The sequence below is a fragment of the Pseudochaenichthys georgianus genome, chromosome 20 (genome assembly GCF_902827115.2).
Source record: "Pseudochaenichthys georgianus chromosome 20, fPseGeo1.2, whole genome shotgun sequence".
Classification (NCBI taxonomy): Eukaryota; Metazoa; Chordata; class Actinopteri; order Perciformes; family Channichthyidae; genus Pseudochaenichthys; species Pseudochaenichthys georgianus.
In genome coordinates this window covers 3,894,193-3,916,024 of record NC_047522.1, presented here as the reverse complement: position 1 = coordinate 3,916,024, position 21,832 = coordinate 3,894,193, and the positions used below count along the sequence as shown (strand labels likewise).

General features: G+C 41.0%; 1 protein-coding gene across 5 annotated transcripts in view; it reads left to right on the top strand.

The window, feature by feature from the left end:
• Window positions 1–4,339: 4,339 nt before the first annotated feature.
• The window catches only part of phldb2b (pleckstrin homology-like domain, family B, member 2b), a 37,010-nt gene continuing 19,517 nt past the window's right edge, over window positions 4,340–21,832 (top strand). For 4 of the 5 annotated variants that reach the window (XM_034108446.2, XM_034108444.2, XM_034108445.2 and 1 more), the window contains exons 1-6: window positions 4,340–4,603; window positions 11,147–11,203; window positions 11,291–11,414; window positions 12,960–13,058; window positions 13,799–13,882; window positions 20,245–20,364. In XM_034108446.2, the coding sequence (XP_033964337.1) occupies window positions 4,571–4,603; window positions 11,147–11,203; window positions 11,291–11,414; window positions 12,960–13,058; window positions 13,799–13,882; window positions 20,245–20,364 (517 nt within the window). In that variant the 5' untranslated portion in view covers window positions 4,340–4,570. Of the gene's footprint in view, window positions 4,604–11,146; window positions 11,204–11,290; window positions 11,415–12,959; window positions 13,059–13,798; window positions 13,883–16,052; window positions 16,269–20,244; window positions 20,365–21,832 lie in introns of those variants that run through there. The other variant, XM_034108447.2, reaches the window with a different exon arrangement.

Genomic DNA, 21,832 nt, shown 5'->3' with positions numbered 1-21,832 from the left:
AAAAGGGCAGAAAGGCTCAAATATCGTCGTCTGAAATGAATATCTCGGTGTGTGTCTGAGTGCGTTACTGTGTTTGTGTTCTGCTTTGTGGGCTAGGTGATTACTATGCGTGAAATGAAAGTACTGCAGGGACAGTCAACCTGCATTCCTGTGGTTACCAGAATAAGAGGAGACTGCAGACGAAGATAAGAAAGTAAGAGAAAGGTCAGCTTACATTAAGATGCAGAAAGGGATATTTTAACAGCTGTTCATTTTCCTCCTTCAGCAGCATCATTATCTAACTGTATACTGTTTTCTTTCCATCCACTATGCCTTTCGTTTTTTCACTCTATGACTCACTTGTGTGAAATAGGCTGATCTGTCCAGGCCACATTGTTGACATGGTTCAGCATGGTCACCAAGCACCGCCAGGCTCACACACACCAACACACACACAGTCACAGTCACAAGCTGAGGCACTTTAATTGCCGAGTAATTACACATACCAAGGCAGGCAAGTGGGAGAGCGGAGCGCTCCAACTGATGGAGAGCATTCCTTTGTTGTTTGGATTGGTCCCCTCTCCTTCCCTCTCTTTTTTTCTGGACCCCTGCTGGCTTCCAAGGTTTCAAAGGAGAAGACGTTAACTCATGCCCCGGCCACACAAGGACGAAAACGGCTAAACGCAAAGGATTAACGCAAACGCAATCGCAAAAAAGCTTCCGTCCACACGCAATAGTCATCCGGATAGTGTCTGTCCACACGAGACCGCTCCGTTTAGCTCCAACCGCTGGAGAAGCTGCAGTACATATGCAGGAGCCTGTACGTGGCGCTGTAACTTCCTCCACAAAAGCAGCGAAGAAGCATGGTTGTCATGGTTGCCCTTCTGTTTATTCTCCGCGGTGGGGGCCGAGGGAACCGGGCAGAGTTTTTCGCCAGTCAACGTGTATTAAAGTTTAAATCTTCCGACAAAATGATAAAAGTGCCGGTCAAAGGTCTTCTTTGTTATTTATTGAGCTTTAAAACAAATGAATAACGACTCTATATAATATAATAATAAAATACACAGAGCCTCTCTTTTTCCTCCCTCTCTTCGGACAGCACCAGTGTCTGTTTCATGCAGCAACTGATCCAGTAATGAGTGACCCGGCCGACAGTAAAAATAAACATATTTATTACTAGTTTAGGTAGTTTGAGAGGTGTCTCCGTCCTGTCAGATTAGACTTCACTTGCGTTTATGTCCATATCCAGAGAAAGATAAATAATCTGAATTCAGTGTGCAGTTTACTTTGACGTGGGGGTGAGCAGCAGAGGTGGGGAGAGGCGGGGCTATTCATCATTATCAGAAAATGATCGTATAGGGCGTATACACGGAGCCGTTGGACCCCCCAGAGCGTTGCGCATATGTCGTTATATCCACCTTGGGACCCGTTATCGTTTCCGCAGTCGTTTAGTGCCGTATTCGGTCGTCCTCGTGTGGCCGAACGGTCTATACAGTATGTATGACACTAAACAGTAACGCAAACGACCGTTTTCGTCCTCGTGTGGCCGGGGCATCAGGCATGATTTTATAAAAAAAAGTCTTAAAGTACTGCATTTGAGCCTGGGTTTTTCAGCCAGGATTTTGTAATTCTACAAACATTCTCTGCAGAAATATGTGCAAACATTGACACATGTATTGTTGGGCACCACAGACTGTGTAGATCTGCAGCCACACTTTATTTTTATGACCCTTTACGCCCCATTATGTAATTTTCTCTTCCTAAATAATACAAATTCAGTCTTTTCCCCCATCTACACTAAAAGTGAAACCTCACAATCTTCACTTGGTTTCAACCCAGCCACATTTATAGTTGGTTTCCAGTCACACTCATGCTTTGGTTGCATGGTGTGTTTGTGTCTTAGGGAGCCATGTATGTCACACTATAAAAGTGATTAAACTCTGCAAATATCCTGGTGAGTAAACCAAGTTTGACTTAAGTAACCACTGCTATATCCCGGGTGTTAAGTGATGTCTGATCTGAATCAACCAGGTCAGTCAACATCCATCCCACACAGATGTGGTAGTGTTCCCTCATTGACCAAAACAACTACAGTATTGAAACAGCCGTAAAAACCGGTGACACTCTTCTTATGACTAAAGGCAGAACGAGTAGAGGCACATCACCAGACAAGCAAGTACAAATGCCCCTCATTCACCCTTAAGCCACAAACGCTGTCAGTGTCATCCAATTATCTGTCATTAAGTTGTCATTTAAAGCGTGTGGGTTGAATAGTTTTACACACACTAATCCTCAAAGCCCTTCATCATTGATGACAATGGAGATTTGATGTCAAGTGGTTCAGATGTTTCACAGCCTTTTTTTTACATCAGACAGGCGAAATTAAAATAAGACTGAAAGGTATGATGGATTTAAATGAAGCTGTCTCTCACTGCAGGGTCACCGGTTTGAATCCCTGTCCAAAGAGCTCCAGAGCTCCTGCTCAGCCTCCTGGGATCACATGGGATTTTGTGGTATTCACCTTGGAATGCTGTCAAACGCTCAGCGGCCCTCAAACCTAACCCACAGGCTCCGTTAGATGATGTCATTGGGAAAGCTTAGCCGCTCTCATGCTAGCAAGCAACCATGGATGCATAATAACTCCTGGAAACACTTCAAAAGGAAATGAACCATTTTCCGAGAGCCTTATCCTGATAACATTTAGCTGTGCCCCTTTTAAGGCTTCAGGCTCCAAAGATGCATCTGTTGAGTCAAGACCTAAAATGACCATGTGACATATTGCCATACCAAAGCAAACATAAAAACATAATGGACAGCATTTGCCCCCTACCCAATTAACCTATTCCAAGTTTGGCTTTATATAAAATATAAAGAATACTTATTTGTTTCTGTATTTTATCCGTTGGGTCTTTTAACTTTATTGTAGATTCACTTTCAAGGAAGCAGTGGTGAAAGTGGATCATGCTCTCTTCCTGTCTGTCAGCAGAGAGATCCCAGTGGTGCCTGCGAGATAAGATAGTCCTGCTGCCTTAAAAATGTGTGCGTCTGTTTGTTTTGTCCGAAGGCAAACCCTCCCTGGCCTCAGTCCTAACCCGAGAACCACTTTCAAAGACGACATCTGTCATTTTCCAGCCATAAGAACACACCGGGCATTCCACTTCAGTTGTGGTGTGTGTGCACAGCCTAAACAACATTCTGCCTGAATAAGGTTGTATTATAGTCGTGCATAATGTGTGTTTTCTGCAACCTCTCTGATGAACTGTGGAGAAAACTGGAACCTCTGCCAAATAATATGACATACCTCTGATACAGAACTCCTGGCCTCTCCTCCAAGATATCTCCAGACTGGTGCATGACTGTACATGTAGCAGAGAGTTTTCAGATGGTTCCCATAACTTATACTAAGAGCAGCCTGCCACTGCTTAAATACCAACAGTTCTTGACTTTTAGGGAAGAAATTGCACATGTTTTTTTGCATAAAGTATGGGTTTGCATGTTTGAAAATAAGATCATTTTTCTACAAGTCTTTTTTTTTTTGCTTTATAATTACCATTTGGAAGAAAACGCAAAAAAACTTGGATCATCAAGCATGCTTTTCTTTTTTGCAAATGTTGTGTTTATATCATAAGGGTGTTTATGTTGGGTCTGTCTCCAAGGTATGCTTATACCTAATATGGCCTCTTCTTGTATATAGAAAGGCCTATCTCATACAGTAAATATCCTTCGAATAAGGTAAGAGGTATTTTTTCTAGCAAGAGAAAATACTTACACTTTATTATCCTTTTTTAAATAATCAAAGTTCCTGCTGCATTTTGCAAATGTATCAGTTTGTGCTCCATTCTAGATCTCTAGAGACTGAATGAATCAAAAGCTGCATAATTAGGACTGCATTGTGCCATGTGAAGTGAGTCTAGACTGCATTCCTGTTCTAATATCATTAGCCAATATGCCTCTTATCGTGGTTCCTTATCAATGCTGCCAAGTATCTGAAATAATGCTCTCCCTCTCTTTGGCCCTCTCCAGGCTAAAGGCTTCTCATTTTGAGCCAGTGAGAATGAGGTCAAGTGTAGGTGGTCTGTTAACACCTGCACATTATATCCAGTGTGTGTGTGTGTGTGTGTGTGTGTGTGTGGTGTGTGTGTGTGTGTGGTGTGTGTGTGTGTGTGTGTGTGTGTGTGTGTGTGTGTGTGTGTGTGTGTGTGTGTGTGTGTGTGTGGGGGGGGGGGGTGTGGGGGGGGTGTGTGTGTGCGTGCGTGTGAGTGCGTGTGAGTGAGAGAGAGAGCGAGAGAGAGCGTGAGAGAGCGAGAGCGAGAGAGAGAGACTCCCTCCCCAGCTCCACTTCCAGCTGTTCCAGCATTCCTCCACAAGTCGCGATTGGCTGAAGCTGCCGGCTTTTTTACGCTTGTGAGTGTGTTGTGATCGTGTGCGTGTGTGTTAATGTGACAGATGATTTAAAGTATCTCCAAGACATCCACAGGTTGCTCATGCTGCACAGGGAATGTATTCGCAGTCGGGACTTTGATCACAGTGAAGCAGTGACAGACCTTTGTTGGATTTGGAGCAGCTGCGTAATTGCGACCTTTACTGCACGATGACAGAAGTGGCCAGTCACGCTTCAATAATGGTAAGCGCGGCTTTTTATGGGGAACATTACAGAATACACTTTGTTCTCGTGTTGTTTCAACAGCCACTGGTTTTAAATCTACAGCAGGTAACAATAAACTAATTCTATTCAACTTTAATTCCAGATTAGTGTGTCAAAACTCAACGCAGGGAACGTTTTGTTTGTTTCTGCAACTGATTTAAAGTATAAATGCTGTGGGGGATTCCACTCAAGATAAAACAAAGAAAAAAGACAAACAAAGACTCATTAATGCTGATGACATAGAAGTTCATATTGGAATATTACGGATGTATAAATGATATCATTTGATATTCCCAGGTCATATTGTGAGGCCCAAAGAGGACTGATTTAATTGTAGACTTTTGTTGTTGTGTGTGTGTAAGGGAGTCATCCCACATTTGACACAAATAACCCTTTGAAGATGATTTCTTGACTCTGATGAGGACCTTCCTTGAGTTCATTGAAGCATACATGTTGTTTCCCCTCATGTGACCTAACTTCAACCATAACATTTAAGAAACCACATCTTTCCACCTCCCACCTCTTCTACATGTCAGATTTTAAAGAATGGATAAAGAGAAAGTATGGCTGTGGTTTGGGAGTTTGTGAAAGGTTCACATTAGATCATGCCCTGTGTATCTAATTGATCTGATTACCTTTGATTTCCCAATTAGGACATTGTACACTTGGGTCATGTGGAGTTGGTCTTTTCAGTTCTGTAATTATTAGGTTGTGGATTTTTCTTTGGTGTTTCCATACACCGTACAGATGGCAATAGTGAAACTAAAAAAACGTATGTATTACATCAGAGGGACACATTTAAACTCGCTTTCAGTTAAAATCTTAAAAATGGACAGGACGTCCATGGCTTTTTAAAATAAAAACTGACATCAGAATGCTAATAATGTTAAAAACCATTATATTTGGAGTGTTGGCTATTACCATGATGTAGAAACAAGGAGAATACAACCGTCCTGCCTCAAGTTCTCCTACCAGATTCAAAACGGCACTTAAAAGGTTAATTCATGTGCTGAACAAATTATAATTCCACTTGTACTGTAGTTGTAAGATTTTTCCCACAGTATTTACTATGAATGTGTATGCCAGGTATGCTTGAACTGTCATTAGTTCAGTGTATGACAATATTTAGTTTGGAGGTGGTGACTTTTTTGGTAAACGATCTATTTCCCCATATCTCTGAATTCTTAAGTGTGTTTTTTTATCCATTTCCTTTGTTTCCCCGCTGCTCAGTGTGTTTTTCTTATTATCTCAAAGTCGATTTTTCTGCCTTCCTCTTGTTCTCTTATCTGTCCAGCAATTCATTTCACAATGCAAGCTTTGTTAATGTGAGTTACATCTCACTATACTCTCTCTCTGTCGTTTTTCTCCCTGTCATATCCGGCCCCTCAGAAACCTAAACATCAGTTGATCCCCTCCATATGGCGGTAAAGGTAATCTGGGCTTTTCCAGAGACACACAAACCCGAGATAAAAACTGAAGTTAGATTTCCTCTGACGTTGAGTCAGCTGCAAAAACAATGGACTTTCTTTCCTGCGAGGATTTGCACTTGGGTAAATGATAAAGAGAGAAAAGGCTCAGTGGAGTGTGAGAAAGATTAAATTGGAGGACAATGCTTGTGGATGTTTGTTGTGTTTCAGCAGCGGTTCAAGGTCAAGTTATGTTTATCAGCTTGAATTGTTTTGAACAAAACACACTGAGACTGAGAAGAGCAGTGTTTTATGAACAAAAGGATGAAATGTGTGGGGGAATGCTGACGTCTATGGTGTGATGCATGCGTAAGGCATATATTAAACTACTTTGTGTTTAATATGGGTAATTGTTGTGACGAGAAGGGAGGAAGATAACCCCATTTAGCTCTGAGAGTTGCTCTATAAGCGGGACACAGAGAGGGGGACTCCATATTAAACAGCATCTGTGATACAATGCTGGCTTTGTCAGGTGGGAGGAGGAGAGGGTAATGCTGGAATGTAAGGGGAGGGGAGGTTAGTGAGAGACAGAGGGATGGAGAACGGGAGAGATAAAGATAGAGGAACAAGGGTAAGACATGGCATTTAAAGATAAAACATGAGAATTACAGAGGAACAGCTGGGAAGACAGCATTTTAGATAAATAAGATACTTGGTATAATCAACAATAAATGGACAGAGAATAAACTGAGAGAAAATGTGATGGTTTTGGCTTCATAGATAATGACAAGAAAGAGATGAAGACACATGAAAATTAGACAAAAAGGATTCTGTTATATAAATGTATCATATTTTGAAGAGCATTGTGTTTTTCTTAACAGTTTGTAAAATAAGAAACATCTAAACATAACCACAGATAGCGATATTTCCCTAATTTAAAGTCTACAAGCACCCGGCCTTTTCAAATACTTACTTACGCAGAAAATAATTGAATATATAATCTTGTCAACATGTGTTGTCTTTACACCCATGGAGTCCCTTTGATGGGAGTTGAATATAGATTGAAAAAGAGGCAACAGGAATCAGTGCAACATATTTTATAGTTTTCCCCTGTCATGTACTCCGTGTAAAAAATAAATGGACCATATTTAATAAAGAGTAAATCCTCCCACTCCTTAGCACAAATGGTGGTCTTTACCCATGCACATTTTATTTCTGTAGCACATTTAAAAAAAGCTCAACAGTCACCTTGACTGCAGCTAGAGGTATCATTATTCCCACCATCATTCTTATAGTTGGTTAAGTTTAAACCCCAGGGTCTAAATCATATTGAGGAGCGACACCCTTAGCCTAAGGCCAATGTAAGCTGTTTCAATAAAGCAGGAGAAGAAGCAGATGGCCAACATGGAATATCTGCATTCAATGATAGTCCTGATGATTTGTCTGTAGTTCATTGTGCTCTTCTGTGCGTACCGCTGTAGTTATAACGGTAATGTTGATGCACTTATCTTAATAGCTTAACTCCGCTCACAATATTATAATATATGTGTGCAAGCAACATGTTCCAAATCACTGACATGAGCAACAGGCTGAAATGTCCTGAATGCAGCCTGCATGAAAAACATACGGCAACAATAACAAAGACAGGAAAGAAAACAAAACAGATGCAGAGGGAAGAAAGCAGAGGATGAGGAGAATAAAAAGGATGAGATGAAACAGTCCGTGGACGCTGGATCTGTTTGTCCTTCTGCTTTTATGAGTCCTTCCATCACTTTCTCTTTGTCTACCTCCAGATGTGGGGCACACGGAGCATTTGGGGGGAAATCAGCTGTCCTACAGATGGGATCAAAGAGAGACTGTGTGCACTTGATTTTAGAAACATTGTATGGAGTTGTTTAACGGTTCCTTTAATATTTAAAGCGCTAGTTCAGGTGTAAAACAGATTTGGGATTAGTAAAAGTAGGGCAGCTCTGCACATTAAGGATATTCTCCCATAAAAGGCAAAAAACACATTTGTATAAACGTCTCCAGCCTTTCTTTCCATTCCATTCCAGGAGTTTATTTGTGATGAAATGTTGACGTTTACTCTGCTGGACGTTCTTTCTCTCAGTCTGCCTCATGTCACTCGATATCTGGCTGAACCTGATACTCATTATTCACATAGACTGTAATTCTGTCATCAAACTCAATTGAAGCTGTAATGTGACATCCTGTCAAGTTACTGTTAGGCCAGAGACATAACCCTACACCACACATGTGGAAGTTTCAACTAACTTCTTAAAAAATAACAGTTTCTTTAGTGGATTAATGTTTAACTTTATGCACCAACTTTGAGCTTATAGGTGCCAAAAAGCAGAGAGTATCCATGTGATAAAAATCGAGTTTTACTATAAACCTGCAAATACCTAAACCATCCAGTAATCTCATGCTTGAGCTCTCCGGTCCAGATAGCCTGATAGCATCAGGTTTGGTGTTTGAAGATTGTAAAGACCCCCTTAGGATGCCAGAGCTGAAATCTGTACATCTAGAAGGGGGGTTGGTACACCTCACTGCTCTGCTTAAAGTAAAGCACAGCAAGGTGAAAACTTGTCTTGACCTGCCAGACTGCAGCTCACCTGGTGAAAGACGAAGGGGGGAGGTTGTGTAAAAAGAGACAATGAGGCGGTGGAGTAAGGAATATATGACATAAGGGGAGAGTCAGGGAGGTGGGAAAGGACGTACAGGAAGGAAGCGGGAGGAGACCGCTGGAACAAAAGAGAAAATAGTCTTGTCATTACTCTCACAGTCCCTGTTGAACTTTGTATCCTCATTCAATCTCTATTTTGCTGTAGCACCTCCAATCCGGCTGATGTTGCCATCATATAGTGTGTTTGCTTTGTCTACACTATGTTGAAAAAAAGGGGAATGCGGGGCCTCATATCTTCATGTGATAACAAAAGAGCTGATGCGTGACTTTATTTGTAGATGTGTGTGCGCATAGGGGTAACAGGGGTGGCTGAGTTGTAAAGAATAGCAAGTGTGTGTGTGAGAGTGTGTGTTTCAAGGCAATAAGGGTGTCAAAGCAGCAAGGGAAGTGACCTCAGAGAGGAAGCTGGTGCTGAATTAGAGGAAGTGGAGTGGCGTTGACTTTGATTTGGTTTTCCTTGGCTGGATGAGGAAGGAAAAGAGAGGAGATTGAGAATAAAAAGGCAGGATGATGGGACATGGAAAGGACAAATGAAGAGAAAATAGGGTGAAGACAAGTAGGTTGAATAAATAGAAGAGAGTATTTTAGTGAAAGGAATGTAAAAGTATTGAAAAGATTATACACTAATGGTGAAACTGCGTGAGGTGGATAATGTATATTATTACAGTAATTATTACAGGATATGGGAGAGAAGGGGAAGAGAGGAAGGAAATAACCGAAGGTGTAAAAGGAGATGTGGTCGGGGTGGTTTCCCATATACTGTAATCATCTCTTTAGTGAGAAGTATTTCACTCCATCTGGATATTTTTTTTGTGTGCCTTTGAATGAGTGTGTATCACACAAATAGAAGCAGGACTGTTTTTCCTTCATTGAATTGTACGTTTCCGCAGGGGTTGTCCTTGGCACTGGATCTGAGTGGGTTTACTCAAACACACACATTTCTGATTGTGTTCCCTTTCATCTCGCCCTGTTTTCATTCCCATTTATAGTTATCATTCTCTTCCTTTTATGCCAGTCTAATCCTGCCCTGCTATTTCAGAGTTATTAAATGACTTCATACTTTTTCCCACCCATAACAACATGTTTCTTTATCTTGGACTCCACTGTCAACTAAAACAAAATAACAAAGTCATGACACTGAAGCCCTGCTAGTGTCCCCTAGAGGCTGAAATGTATATTACACTCCACAATGTGTTAGATAAAACAAACTGATATAATAAGGTTTGTACTTAGGCAAATTAAATGGGTTGGTTCCTTTGGGAGCATGTATGTGACCAGTTCAATCTGCCTTTTAGATTATGACATGTCTGGAAATTTGACCGGTGGCACAAATGAAAGCAAATGGATTCCCACAATGGAAAGGGTCTATCTTCTGGGGAGCATGAATTAACTCAGTGAATTTCATTTTTTTTTTAAATGGTTTTGGTTAATAAAAACTTAAATTGTGTCCCTCATCCTCTTCTATATTAATTTCTGGACAATCTCGACTATATTTAAAGATACTGTCTTGAGCTGGACCAAATAATTCAACATACGTAGAGTTAATGCAACTGACAGCCATTGCTATCATTTGCCTTTTTTGCTTATTAAGCGAAACACAAACACATGTAACGCATCAGGCGGTAAGATGGCATACCATAAATAGTTGTTTAAACTCTGTTTTCATGGAATCTTTTTTTACCAGTTCTTCCCACTGGAGACGGCTTTGTGTTAGCATTTGAGTGTCAGAGGGTGTGTGTATGAATTTGTCCACTCTAGTGGTATTTTCCTCTTGGAACACTTTCACACGGAGAGTTCCTCTCATGTGGCAGCAGCTGTTTGCAGTTGTTTAACTTTGTGTGTGTGTGTGTGTGTGTGTGTGTGTGTGTGTGTGTGTGTGTGTGTGTGTGTGTGTGTGTGTGTGTGTGTGTGTGTGTGTGTGTGTGTGTGTGTGTGTGTGTGTGTGTGTGTGTGTGTGTGTGTGTGTGTGTGTGTGTGTGTGTGTGTGTGTGTGTGTGTGTGTGTGTGTGTGTGTGTGTGTGTGTGTGTGTGTGTGTGTAATCATTTGTGCAGATGTTTTGTTTCTTTTATTTGGTTCGTACGCCTACTGTAGCACTTTGGGATTGCTTTTAGCAATGCAAGGTGCTTTATAAATACAATTTATTATTATTATTATAATTATGTGTACTTGTGTGACCCTGCTCTTAGTGTCTTTATTATGTTAGCTTACATGAATGGATGAATGATTGTACGTTTACACAATTTTCAGCACAGTGTGGCCTTATATGCTGAAGATGATTAGACTTCAAGAGACTGATACAAATACTGAAAAACCCTCATGTACATTTCAATATAAAAAAATGATGAGAACAAAACATTAAAGACTTGTGTGAATGTATTATAATGATATGTTTCAGTCTCAGAGCTGATACTCCTTTCTCTCTCCTCCAGGACTGTGAGATGATGTTCCAGCCAGAGTCAGATCAGATGTCCCCAGTTGAACCTAAGGTTAGAGAACACACACAAACACACACAGAAACAATAATAAATACCTTTGTTTGGAAATGACCTTTCCCCTCTGCCTGATGCTCGTAGTCTCCGTCTCTGGACCTGATTGACACAGGGAAGGGTCTGAAGGTCCAGACAGCCTCTCCCCATCTGGTGAGCCTGGGCAGCGGGAGGCTCAGTGTGGCCATCACCCTGCTGCCACTCAAAGAAGGTAACACACACACACAAATACACACAGCATAGAAATCATACACCATGGGCTTGGATTACCATGTTTTTTAACACGAGTCATGTAAAGCCGTCACCTGTGAAACCAGATATTTTTGTCCCTTCCTCTTCCCTTTCTTTGAACTTCCCTCATTGCTTTGTTTCCTGCTTTTCCCGCTAAATGATCCCCTCTTTTTCCTCCTCGCCCAACCATTGCTTCATTTTCACGGTTGCTGGAGAAGTGCCGGGGATAGAGGAAAGTGATACTGGGTCGCAATAAAGTCAAGACAAGAAGCCAACATTCCTTCCTCCCACAGGGCTCCCCTGGACCAAAAACACATATTTAAACAAACTACTACAACCACGTCCCTGGTTATTTATTTTGACTGTCATTTAGGGAGAAAATTACCCCACTTTCTGGTTTGTGCGCAGACTGAACGCACAGTTAACAGTGTAAAAAAAGAGGGCAACACTGAGCTAACAGACTAGAATCAAAACAGCTATAAAACAGGGATGACTCATGGTTTCATGAAAGTGTCTACAGCAACAGAGAAAATACTCCATTAAACTAAAAGACCAGAATCAAACACTGTTCCTTATAGAGAACTCATGTCCAAATCACACACACCTGATAATTGTGACATAATGGCGGTGCATTTAGAGTTATTTATAGATTCTCTATCATCAGCCATCCACAGGTGTTTTGCACACCTTCCTCATTCACTCTCTTTAAAGCACACACACACATGCACACACCATGCATTCATCAGATCAGCAAGCAACAGGTGGCGTTGCTTAATTATTATTCCAGACAGTTGGCCAAACACAGGAAAGAAAATAGATGGGAGCAAAGATAAGTAGATCTACAGCGTGATATAATGAGAGACATGTTTGTATAACTGCAAATTCAATGGCCTGCAGACAGAAGAGGGAATAGTAATAACAACTGACTGATATGAGATTAATATCCTTACATTATAGTGAGGATCTGTCCTTAGATAACACTGGTCAAGTTAACATGTCTTATTAACAAAGCTCTCATTATATTCCCAGTGCAGAGGGACAGAGACGTTTTGTTTGGCCTCCTCTCCACCATGAGAACAGTGCAGTAAAACATTGTGATTGCTTTTAAATACATTTTATTAACTTTTTTAAATGAAGCTGCTCCAGTATGACATATTTTTATAATACGTCAGATTCTAGAGTTAATCTGGTTGATTCTCATAAGAACAAAATGTACAAAACTCAAAATGTGCCCTTCCATTTCAGCGAGGAATAACAGCAATGTGAAAAATCCCTTTAAGGAGAACTGAGGGTCTATTTTTCTCTAAATGTCTAATGACGAAGAACAACCAGTTAAAATGAATAATTCTGAACCTAATACATTGTGCCACCCATATGGTTCAAAAGCATGTTTGTATATTTTCTAGTAACAAGTGTCCAGAGTAATGGAGATTCAATGATGACTGGAACACATTAAAACATTTTTTTTTCCCTATACTGTTGTTTTGTCTTTTTAAATGTTTTTGTGTATTGCTTGTTGTTCCAGGGGTGACCCGCATTGGCCGAGAAGATGCTCCAATTCCTCAAGATATCACCATCCAGGGAGCAGGCATCGAGGCAGAGCACTGTCTCATCTTCAATGAAGGTTGATGTCAGTTCACTTTTCACAAAAATAATTCATTATATTAGCAGTTCTCTTAACTTTTTGGACTGGCAAGTGTGAACTAAAAGTTATACCCAGTGCATTATTGCTGCCAATAATTCCTTTTAGAAAGCTTTGCTTGGATCTTAAAATCTCGCCTTGCTTAAATAAGATCATTAAATCTGCCAATGAAAAGAGATTTGTCAAACTGTTAGAAAGATGATGTACTAAAAGTATTTTGCCTTCTGTTAAGAGCATCATCATAAAAAACTGCAACATAATTACCATTTCACAGACACACACTGTAATTTGTTTCAGGTGAAATAATGTGTCAAGATAAATATGAAATTGAGTGAACTCGTAAACTGGATATCTGTCAGTAGATTGGTAATGTATTGTGTGAATGAAAGAAAAGGATCATTGCCAGTGAGATGTCAAGTGATTGATTACACTCTTGATGCTTTCTTCTTATCTGTTCCTGTGTGAATCATCTTGTATAATTACTATATATATATATACACAGTAATTATACAACACGCAGCGTTCAGCACAAAGCCTTTGAGTGAAGATAGAAATAGCATGGCTTTGTGTGTATGTTATTATTACAACTGGTAGTGTAGTTTGGAGTCATCATTCACCAGGGAAGTATGTGTGTGTAATTGTGCGTAGCAATCTGCAGTTGCTTTACTTTGAAGTGAAGGAACACAGTTTTTTTAACCTCATCATTATAACCTCTAACACAGGAGGAGTGGTGACCCTTGACCCCTGTGGTAACCGCTGCAGTCTGGATGGAGTGCAGGTCACTGTGCCCACACCACTAACACAAGGTAAGATATACACACTCACAAACACACGCTTTTATGCTGAGAGGGGTAAGAGGGATATATTGCCACCTACTGGTCATAAAATATGTGGAGTAAAAGTTGGCTTAATTGCATGGAGTGTGCATACTTAAAGCATTTCATAACTTGTGTGTGAAAGAGTGAGGGTGGTTAGCTTGTGGTTTGGTTAACTTGCATTCCTTTCAATGTGTGTTCAATTGTGTGTGTGTTTTCATACAAATGTACAGGCCTATGTATGTGTGAGCAGTTCCAATGTTTAGGTATTTGTGTGTGTGTGTGTGTGTGTGTGTGTGTGTGTGTGTGTGTGTGTGTGTGTGTGTGTGTGTGTGTGTGTGTGTGTGTGTGTGTGTGTGTGTGTGTGTGTGTGTGTGTGTGTGTGTGTGTGTGTGTGTGTGTGTGTACCTACCTCTCGATTGGTTTAATTCACTGCGGTTTGGAGCTAGCTGCTACAGTGAGTCACAGCTTCCAGCAACTGCAGAGCAAATGCTTCACATCACATTCTGTTTCTACAGGATACTTGCAAAACACACATAAACTAAAAGATTAACCTCCCAAATTCTTAAATATTTGTTTCTTATCTTTTTGTTTACCTTTGCTCACGTGTCTGTTTTTTGTCAGGCAGTATCTTGATATTTGTATCTCGGTCAGTTTGTCCTATCTCTGCTGCCAAATTCCCTTTTTCTGGAATTTCCCTGTTACAAAGCTCTCCCTGTTTTACTGGTAGCTCCATACCCTTTCTATGTACCCCTTTCTCCTTTTCATAGTGTCCTGTGTGGTCTTGCAATAGTTAAATATTGACAGGCCTAATTATCTTCCTGCTGTGCCTGGCTGATTCAAATATTGACATCATGTTGCTGTGTCTACTCACACAAGGACAGGGCATTGTGAATTCACAGGGGTGGAGAGAGGTCTGAAAGAGAAAAAGGGGTTAAAAAAGTCAAAAGGGCATGGTTTGGAAAATTATGGGGAAAGAGAACATCTTTCAGAAATACAGGCCTCAGATGCTCTGGGTTGAGTTAGTGTAACCACACACAGAAACTCGTAGAGACACACACAGAGACACATGCCTGCTGTAGAGCAGCCTGGAGATGATTAGCTATGTTTAGGAAGTGATCTGTTCTGTATTTGGGACTTCAGAGCTTGACCTGGAATCACATCAGTTCTCCCACTAACTCACTGGGACAACTGGAAGTCACTTGTTGAAAAGTAAAATGTTCATACAGCATGATTACAATAATCATCGTGAAGCAGAAACAACCTCAGGCTTTCTTCTTTCTAATGCTTAAAAAAAACAATGGGATAATCTCTATTATGCATCTCAGTTCATAAAATGGAGCTTGGATATAAAACTCAATCTCCCAGCATTCACACTGGTCTGAAGACAATGCAAATCAGGTTGCTGAACCAAACACAGCTGGTCTTATACCCAATATGTTCTCTTTCTCTCTATGTCTGTCTCAAATACACACACATCTGCATGCATGAGAAAATAATGGGTTCATGTTTTGTTGGAAATTCTTGCAGTTAACAAAGCATCTGAAAGAAACAGTTTCAAAGACTACTTTTGACTCTGGCTGAAGGGCAACATAAAGTAGTTTTCCATTATGGGCTGTAGCCAGTAAGTCTCTGTGGCATACCGCCAAATATCTTACATGCCCTTTCTCTACTGTTGCTTTGTCTTAGAAGTGAAATTCAATTATTCTTAAATGAAGTAGTGTGTCATTATAATAGAATCCAACCACCAGTTTTAGAGGATTTTAAGTCAGTCTCTCTCTGTAGTGCAGCTGTTTTGGTTGAACACTGGTCCAATGGATTTAAATGAAAAGAGAAGGAAAATAGGTAGGTAGACAAAGAAAAACTGAGGAGGCGTCCTCCAAATACCTCACAGTCTAAAAGCCTTTGAACCTACCAACTGCAGATAGGGGGTAGTGGTATTATCGTTTAGTTGTACCTGTAGTTATAACTACTTGAACTATTGTTTTATTCACTTTTACTTGTCGATTAGACTTTATTGACCTTAAATAATGATACTGGGATTATTGACAATATATACAATTATTTTCTCTGCTAAAACTCGAGACTCCCACCCCTTTTCCAAGAGTTGGTTCAGTCCGGACTCAGTCATGCTAAATCAGTAAACTTTCTTCCACACGGAGTGAAGACGGTGAGGAGGTTGTTGAAAGCTGAGGAGCGAGGCCAACAACACAGGGACCGGCATGAGTGTATACATATACATATATCATATTCGTTTTATTTGACTTTTCTAGAAGAAGTTATTTTGAGGTCTTGTGACGATAATTTTTTTGACGTTTGATCGAAGAAAGTCGTTTTTTTCGTGATACGTGCATGTTCACTGAATGGGACTCAAAAGGTATGTAACGGATCTTTATTATGCTAGCTCCTAAAGATATCCGCATAAGGCTACATTTACTCATGCAATGTTGTGTGACGCACTACTACAAGTAAATACATTTCAGCTTGTCACATTGTTATCCTTCTACTTTTTCCTTAATTAAATAACGTATGTGTATTTTAGCATTCTTATTTGCGACGCTGAACACCTTACAGTTGCAACTTTAGCGTAGTTGTGCTTTCTTTGAATCTATCTATATATATATATATATATATATCTATCTGTCTGTCTGGTAGTGTGTCTACTTGCTCTTTGAACAGGTTGAGCAATGCTATTCCAATGAATCGATGCATTTGTTTATTTGAAGACTCGTCATACTGATGAGTAGAGCTGAACTGACTACTTTACCAGCCATGATGTGGAGCATTTGCTGCTATTATAGATTTTCCTTTAAAAATCAAAATCCCTTCTGATTGGCTGTAATTGAAGTCCCATCTGTCCCCTAAATCAATGGAGGCACTGGTGCACTAAACTGAAACTCTTTTTAACTGCTTTAATTGCTTTAAAATGACTGTAAAGCACAACTTTATATGACTTATTGGTGATCAGTGCTGCTTCTGCAGTCCAAGCCACCGAGTTGTGAAAGTCACATTTCTTATTTACAGTCGAGTCAACTCTTGGAGGCTTTCCATTGCAACATTTTGGCATATTGTCTGCACCTTTTGGTGGAAATAACATGGGTGTGCATGCCTCAGGGTCATAAATTAGCAGGCAAGTTCACAGACTGGTGTGGATGCACATGACAAAGAGCCCATGGCTGTGAGGACAGGCAGTGGTCAGGACACCTGACACCTGAAAACAATACGGCTTCATTGTTCTGGATGTTATTGTCTTCACTAGTCTTTCTCCTCCCTGCCTAAAGCACAGTTTCTCCGTTTTAACAGCATTACCTTGCACTATAAACGAATTGAATAAGAAATACATCTTGTCATCAATTATTATTTATGATATATACCTGTTGGTTTCCCCAGGCCGGCAACCTTTGCTTAAGCACAATGAGTCTGTTTGGGGTGAGGGTCAATAGATTGATGCTGTGTGCATGAGAGTTGAGATAAGAGCAGAGACGAGATATCTACTGAGCCGCCGGCGGGGAGACAATGCATGCATCTGGTTAGTCTGTGTTTGTGAGAGAAAGAGAGACTGGAAAAGTGTGACTGACCTAATCTGCAGCAGCTCCCCTGAGAAAGACCAGTCTGTTTATTTATGATGTTACTGCTGGACCCCTGTTCCCCAGAGAGAGCTTGTGGTTGTTGAGGCCAATTTACACTCCCACTGGGCCCTTGTGTGTATGCATCTTTTCATGAATGAGTACATTTGGTGCAGTACCATGTCGATTTAAGGGAACATTGCAACATTTTGATAAAGCAGAATCATGAAGTTTTCTTTCAGACTGCATCAGGAAATGGTTGGTGATTAGTTGTGATTTTTGTTGTGATTACTTCACACGTCAAACCAGACCAATTAGCAGGTAAGTGAGTTTCATCTAAGCACATGTTCGTCATGGGATCTTTGCCATTGGTTTATTTTTCATTCTAACCTAATGGTCTCAATTTGGCAATTCCTCCACTTAAGTTAACCAAATAGAGAAACAGTTTTAAGTTTCCTCTTCCATAACATTGTGGTGAGAGTGAAGTTTGGTCCGCTCAGATCTACATGGAAACAAAAGTTGGCTCCAGACGTGATACGGCTCCTACATCTGCTCCCTCAAAGACTCTGAGGTCTGACTTTGTAGATTGCAAACTTTAAATTATCCTATAAATGTATATACAGACTAATTTCCAGTTGTGTTGTAGTTTCAGAGGGTCTGTCCATATGTGTTTGTTGGGGGGCTGCTTTGACGTGGGAGGCAAACTTAATTAGCTGGTAAACAAGTAAACATGAAGGAGATGAAAGATGTTGTGTTATAGATGGTATGTCTTTCTTGTGTGTGTGTGTTTGAAGGAAGAGGGGAGGTGTTATTGAGGACAGCAGAATTAATTGGATTTAAATTGCTTTGCAAAATTGCATTTCTTGAACTTGTTAAAAGTTTAATCTTCACATTTTCTAACAGTACTGTCTCCCTCTTACTTTCATTCTCTCTGTCACCAACAGAGATGTGCTTATGCTGAAGGAGAGGATTAGCAGTTATTTGTTAGCCAAGAAGCACTAAGTGGACATTATATAGAGCTGAGAGCTGGGGGTTGCACTTTACTCCCCACTTTAAAGGTACATGGCGAGCCTATTGAGGGAAGGAAATTCGATTTTTTACGAGAGCTGACGTGTGTGTGTGTGTGTGTGTGTGTGTGTGTGTGTGTGTGTGTGTGTGTGTGTGTGTGTGTGTGTGTGTGTGTGTGTGTGTGTGTGTGTGTGTGTGTGTGTGTGTGTGTGTGTGTGTGTGTGTGTGTGTGTGTGTGTGTGTGTGTGTGTGTGTGTGTGTGTGTGTGTGTGTGTGTGTGTGTGTGTGTGTGTGTGTGTGTGTGTGTGTGTGTGTGTGTGTGTGTGTGTGTGTGTGTGTGTGTGTGTGTGTGTGTGCTAAATACTGAGACTTGCTGTGATTCATTAGGCAGACACTGTTACGAGACATGTTTCCACACACACACAGATACACAGGAGCATGCACAACATTTACTCATGTCTGGCAATGAGAAACATGTCATTATTCCATGCTCGCACTAACCTTCACGGTGACATGTGTGTTTTCTATCCTTTGTACTCACAACACTCATCTCTTGATCTCTCTGTCAGGATGCCACTGCAGTTTGCGCCCAAACCTGCAGGATTGTGTTGAGTATGTATTTGAGACGTTCACAGTCCAGCTGTGTAGACTAAACATTTTACACTGTTTTTGTGTGTGGTGTGTTGGCTCCACCTCACCACAGCACTCGGGTGCCCCCCTGTGCTGAGAAATTACAGCTTTGAAGGCAGAATCTGCTCTCTCTGCACTCTAAGGTATCGTCTAGACAAATATGACCATATGTGTCTATTAGCACAGCTTTTCATGGGGATGTTAGCGAAACTGGACATTAGGTGAAGAGTGAGAAAGAACAGGGTGAAAGGGATACGAACGAGAGAAGGGGAAAAGAAAGAATAACAACTTTTTCCATTCGGTCTTTTTCCATTCACCCTGTCGCTGTCCCCCCTCTCGCCTCAGTGTCTGACTTCAGGTCCAAGGAATCTGATGTTACTGTAATGGAGGAGGTTCTTTTTTAGCCTTTTACACACATACTGGGGGTTTACTGTAGTGCTCATCTGACGCTGCTACCCTCCGGGGTGGAGGTTAAAAGAATGGAGAGAGCAAAGAGATTGCATGTGTGAGAAGGGACAGACAAATGAGACGGAACTCTTTTTGTTTTAGTCAGTCTTTTGATTTTCTCTCCTTTTTTTTTTTTGCATCGTCTTTTCATCTTTTTTTGCAGTCTCTCTACTGTTGCCCTTTTCCTGCGTCAGATCTCCTGTGAGTGTGTGTCAGCACTGTTGTCTCTCTCCACTCTCTTCTGAGCTATTTGTACAGCTGTGGCTGTCTGTGTGTATTACAGGGGTTGTGACCCTGACATCTTGTTTAATACCTGGCGCTCCAAGGCTAATTGATGGCCAGAGCAAACACTGTGGTTGGGAATGGCCGGCTGTGCATGAGTGTGTGGAAGTGAGTCTCTGGCTGTGATCAAATACTCCAGGCTCAGACCAATGTTAAGCTGTATTTATGACTGCCAATTCAAACAGACAGAGGTGTGTGGTATATATACTTAATAAATATGTCAAATGGCCTTGTTCTGTGCTCTCCAATATTTCTTTGTGCCACATTTACAGAAGAATTCCATGTTTAAAATGACTTTTTGATCCATGATTAAATGTGTATCTGTACATCTATTTATAAAAATCTATCTAAATATACTCAAGCTCTGTCTCAGTAAATATTAGATGTATCTCTAATTTGACCTTGTGTTTTTCTCTCCAGGTTATTCTCTGTGTCTGGGTAAATCCTACTTCTTTCGGTTCAACCATCCCGAGGAAGCAACCAGAATGAAAAGTATGCTTCCACAAAAGAGCCCCGTGTCAGCTTTGGCCTACAACACAGGTATACACACACACACACACACACACACACACACACACACACACACACACACACACACACACACACACACACACACACACACACACACACACACACACACACACACACACACACACACACACACACACACACACACACACACACACACACACACACTCAGATGGGTGAACTTTTCCCCCACCACGACCTGTACTTGATCCTCTTTGTTCCTCCTCTCTCTTTGTCCTGCCACATCACCTCTTCGACCTCCCTCCCTTTTTATCACCTGAACAATTGTTTCCATCTGATTTTCACCTTTTCTGTGCGTGTAGTTCATCACCTTATTCTCCTCATATAACATGTCTTCTCTGCCCATAACGTCTTTGCTCCCTTATAAGGATGTCATGGTAAAGTCACAGTAATGTAATGTCTTGTCTTTTATCTGGACCCTGAGTCTGTAATAAAGTTTCATTCATGCATTCATTCATTCACAGGAAGTCACGCTCTAGTCAGGTGTTATTTTTGAGTATGTGTGTTAGAACGACTGAAGGGTCGAATGAGGGCAGGTGTTTTTCAGCCATCTCATGTCTTTTATAAACATACTGTCACACTCGTGCTAAAAACGAAACTCAAAACATATTGGAATGTTATTGTCATGTGGTGCCCCCCTCCATCTGTTTCCTTGGTGATGCAGCTGGGTTCCGCTGTCTCCGTAGTGATTGATTGGACGTTGAGCAAGGTGTGTGTGCCATTATCAGTGGAGTCCTTGCTCTTGATACTCCCAGGCGTAAGGAATGCACTCACACTCTGACATGTGCACCTACAGTGAAGACTCGCACATGAAGCAGACTGAGCTTAGCCTAGAAGAAAAGTCACGATAGAAGGGAGTTGATGCACGCCAGGCCTCCTGTATAAATCTGCCCATGTATGGAGACAAACACCCTGCGTGTGTGTGTGTGTGTGTGTGTGTGTGTGTGTGTGTGTGTGTCTGTGTGCGTGTTTCTAGATCTTATGATGTCTTTAATTTTCTGCCCCATTTCTCTTCACCGTGTAAGGTTTGATGTTTTTCTCTGACAGGCTTATATTCAGCTTTGGCATGTGCTATTAGGTACTGCAGTTAAAAAATATATACAAATCAAAAAGCCAATAGTTAAATGTTCTCACTTATTCTTAAATTCTCCAAGATATAATGTACACTTTTGGTATATGTACATGTGTTGTGTGTGTTTCACTCGGGCGGACCCACTACTGTCAGTTGTAGGAAACTTTCTTTGTGTGTGTGGGTGTTTTTGACAGTTAAACACTGGGTGGTCTAAGCTTGAACATTGTTATAGCTCCTTTTCCACATAAGGCGCAGATGGATTAAAAACACTGGCTAGGTTTCTCCCATATCGCTTTCTACTGCCGTCCTGTAGTGTTGTACCTGCATTATGGATGATAAGACTATTAAGGGAGTTCTTTTTGTAATTCTGACAGAAAAAGTGGAAGC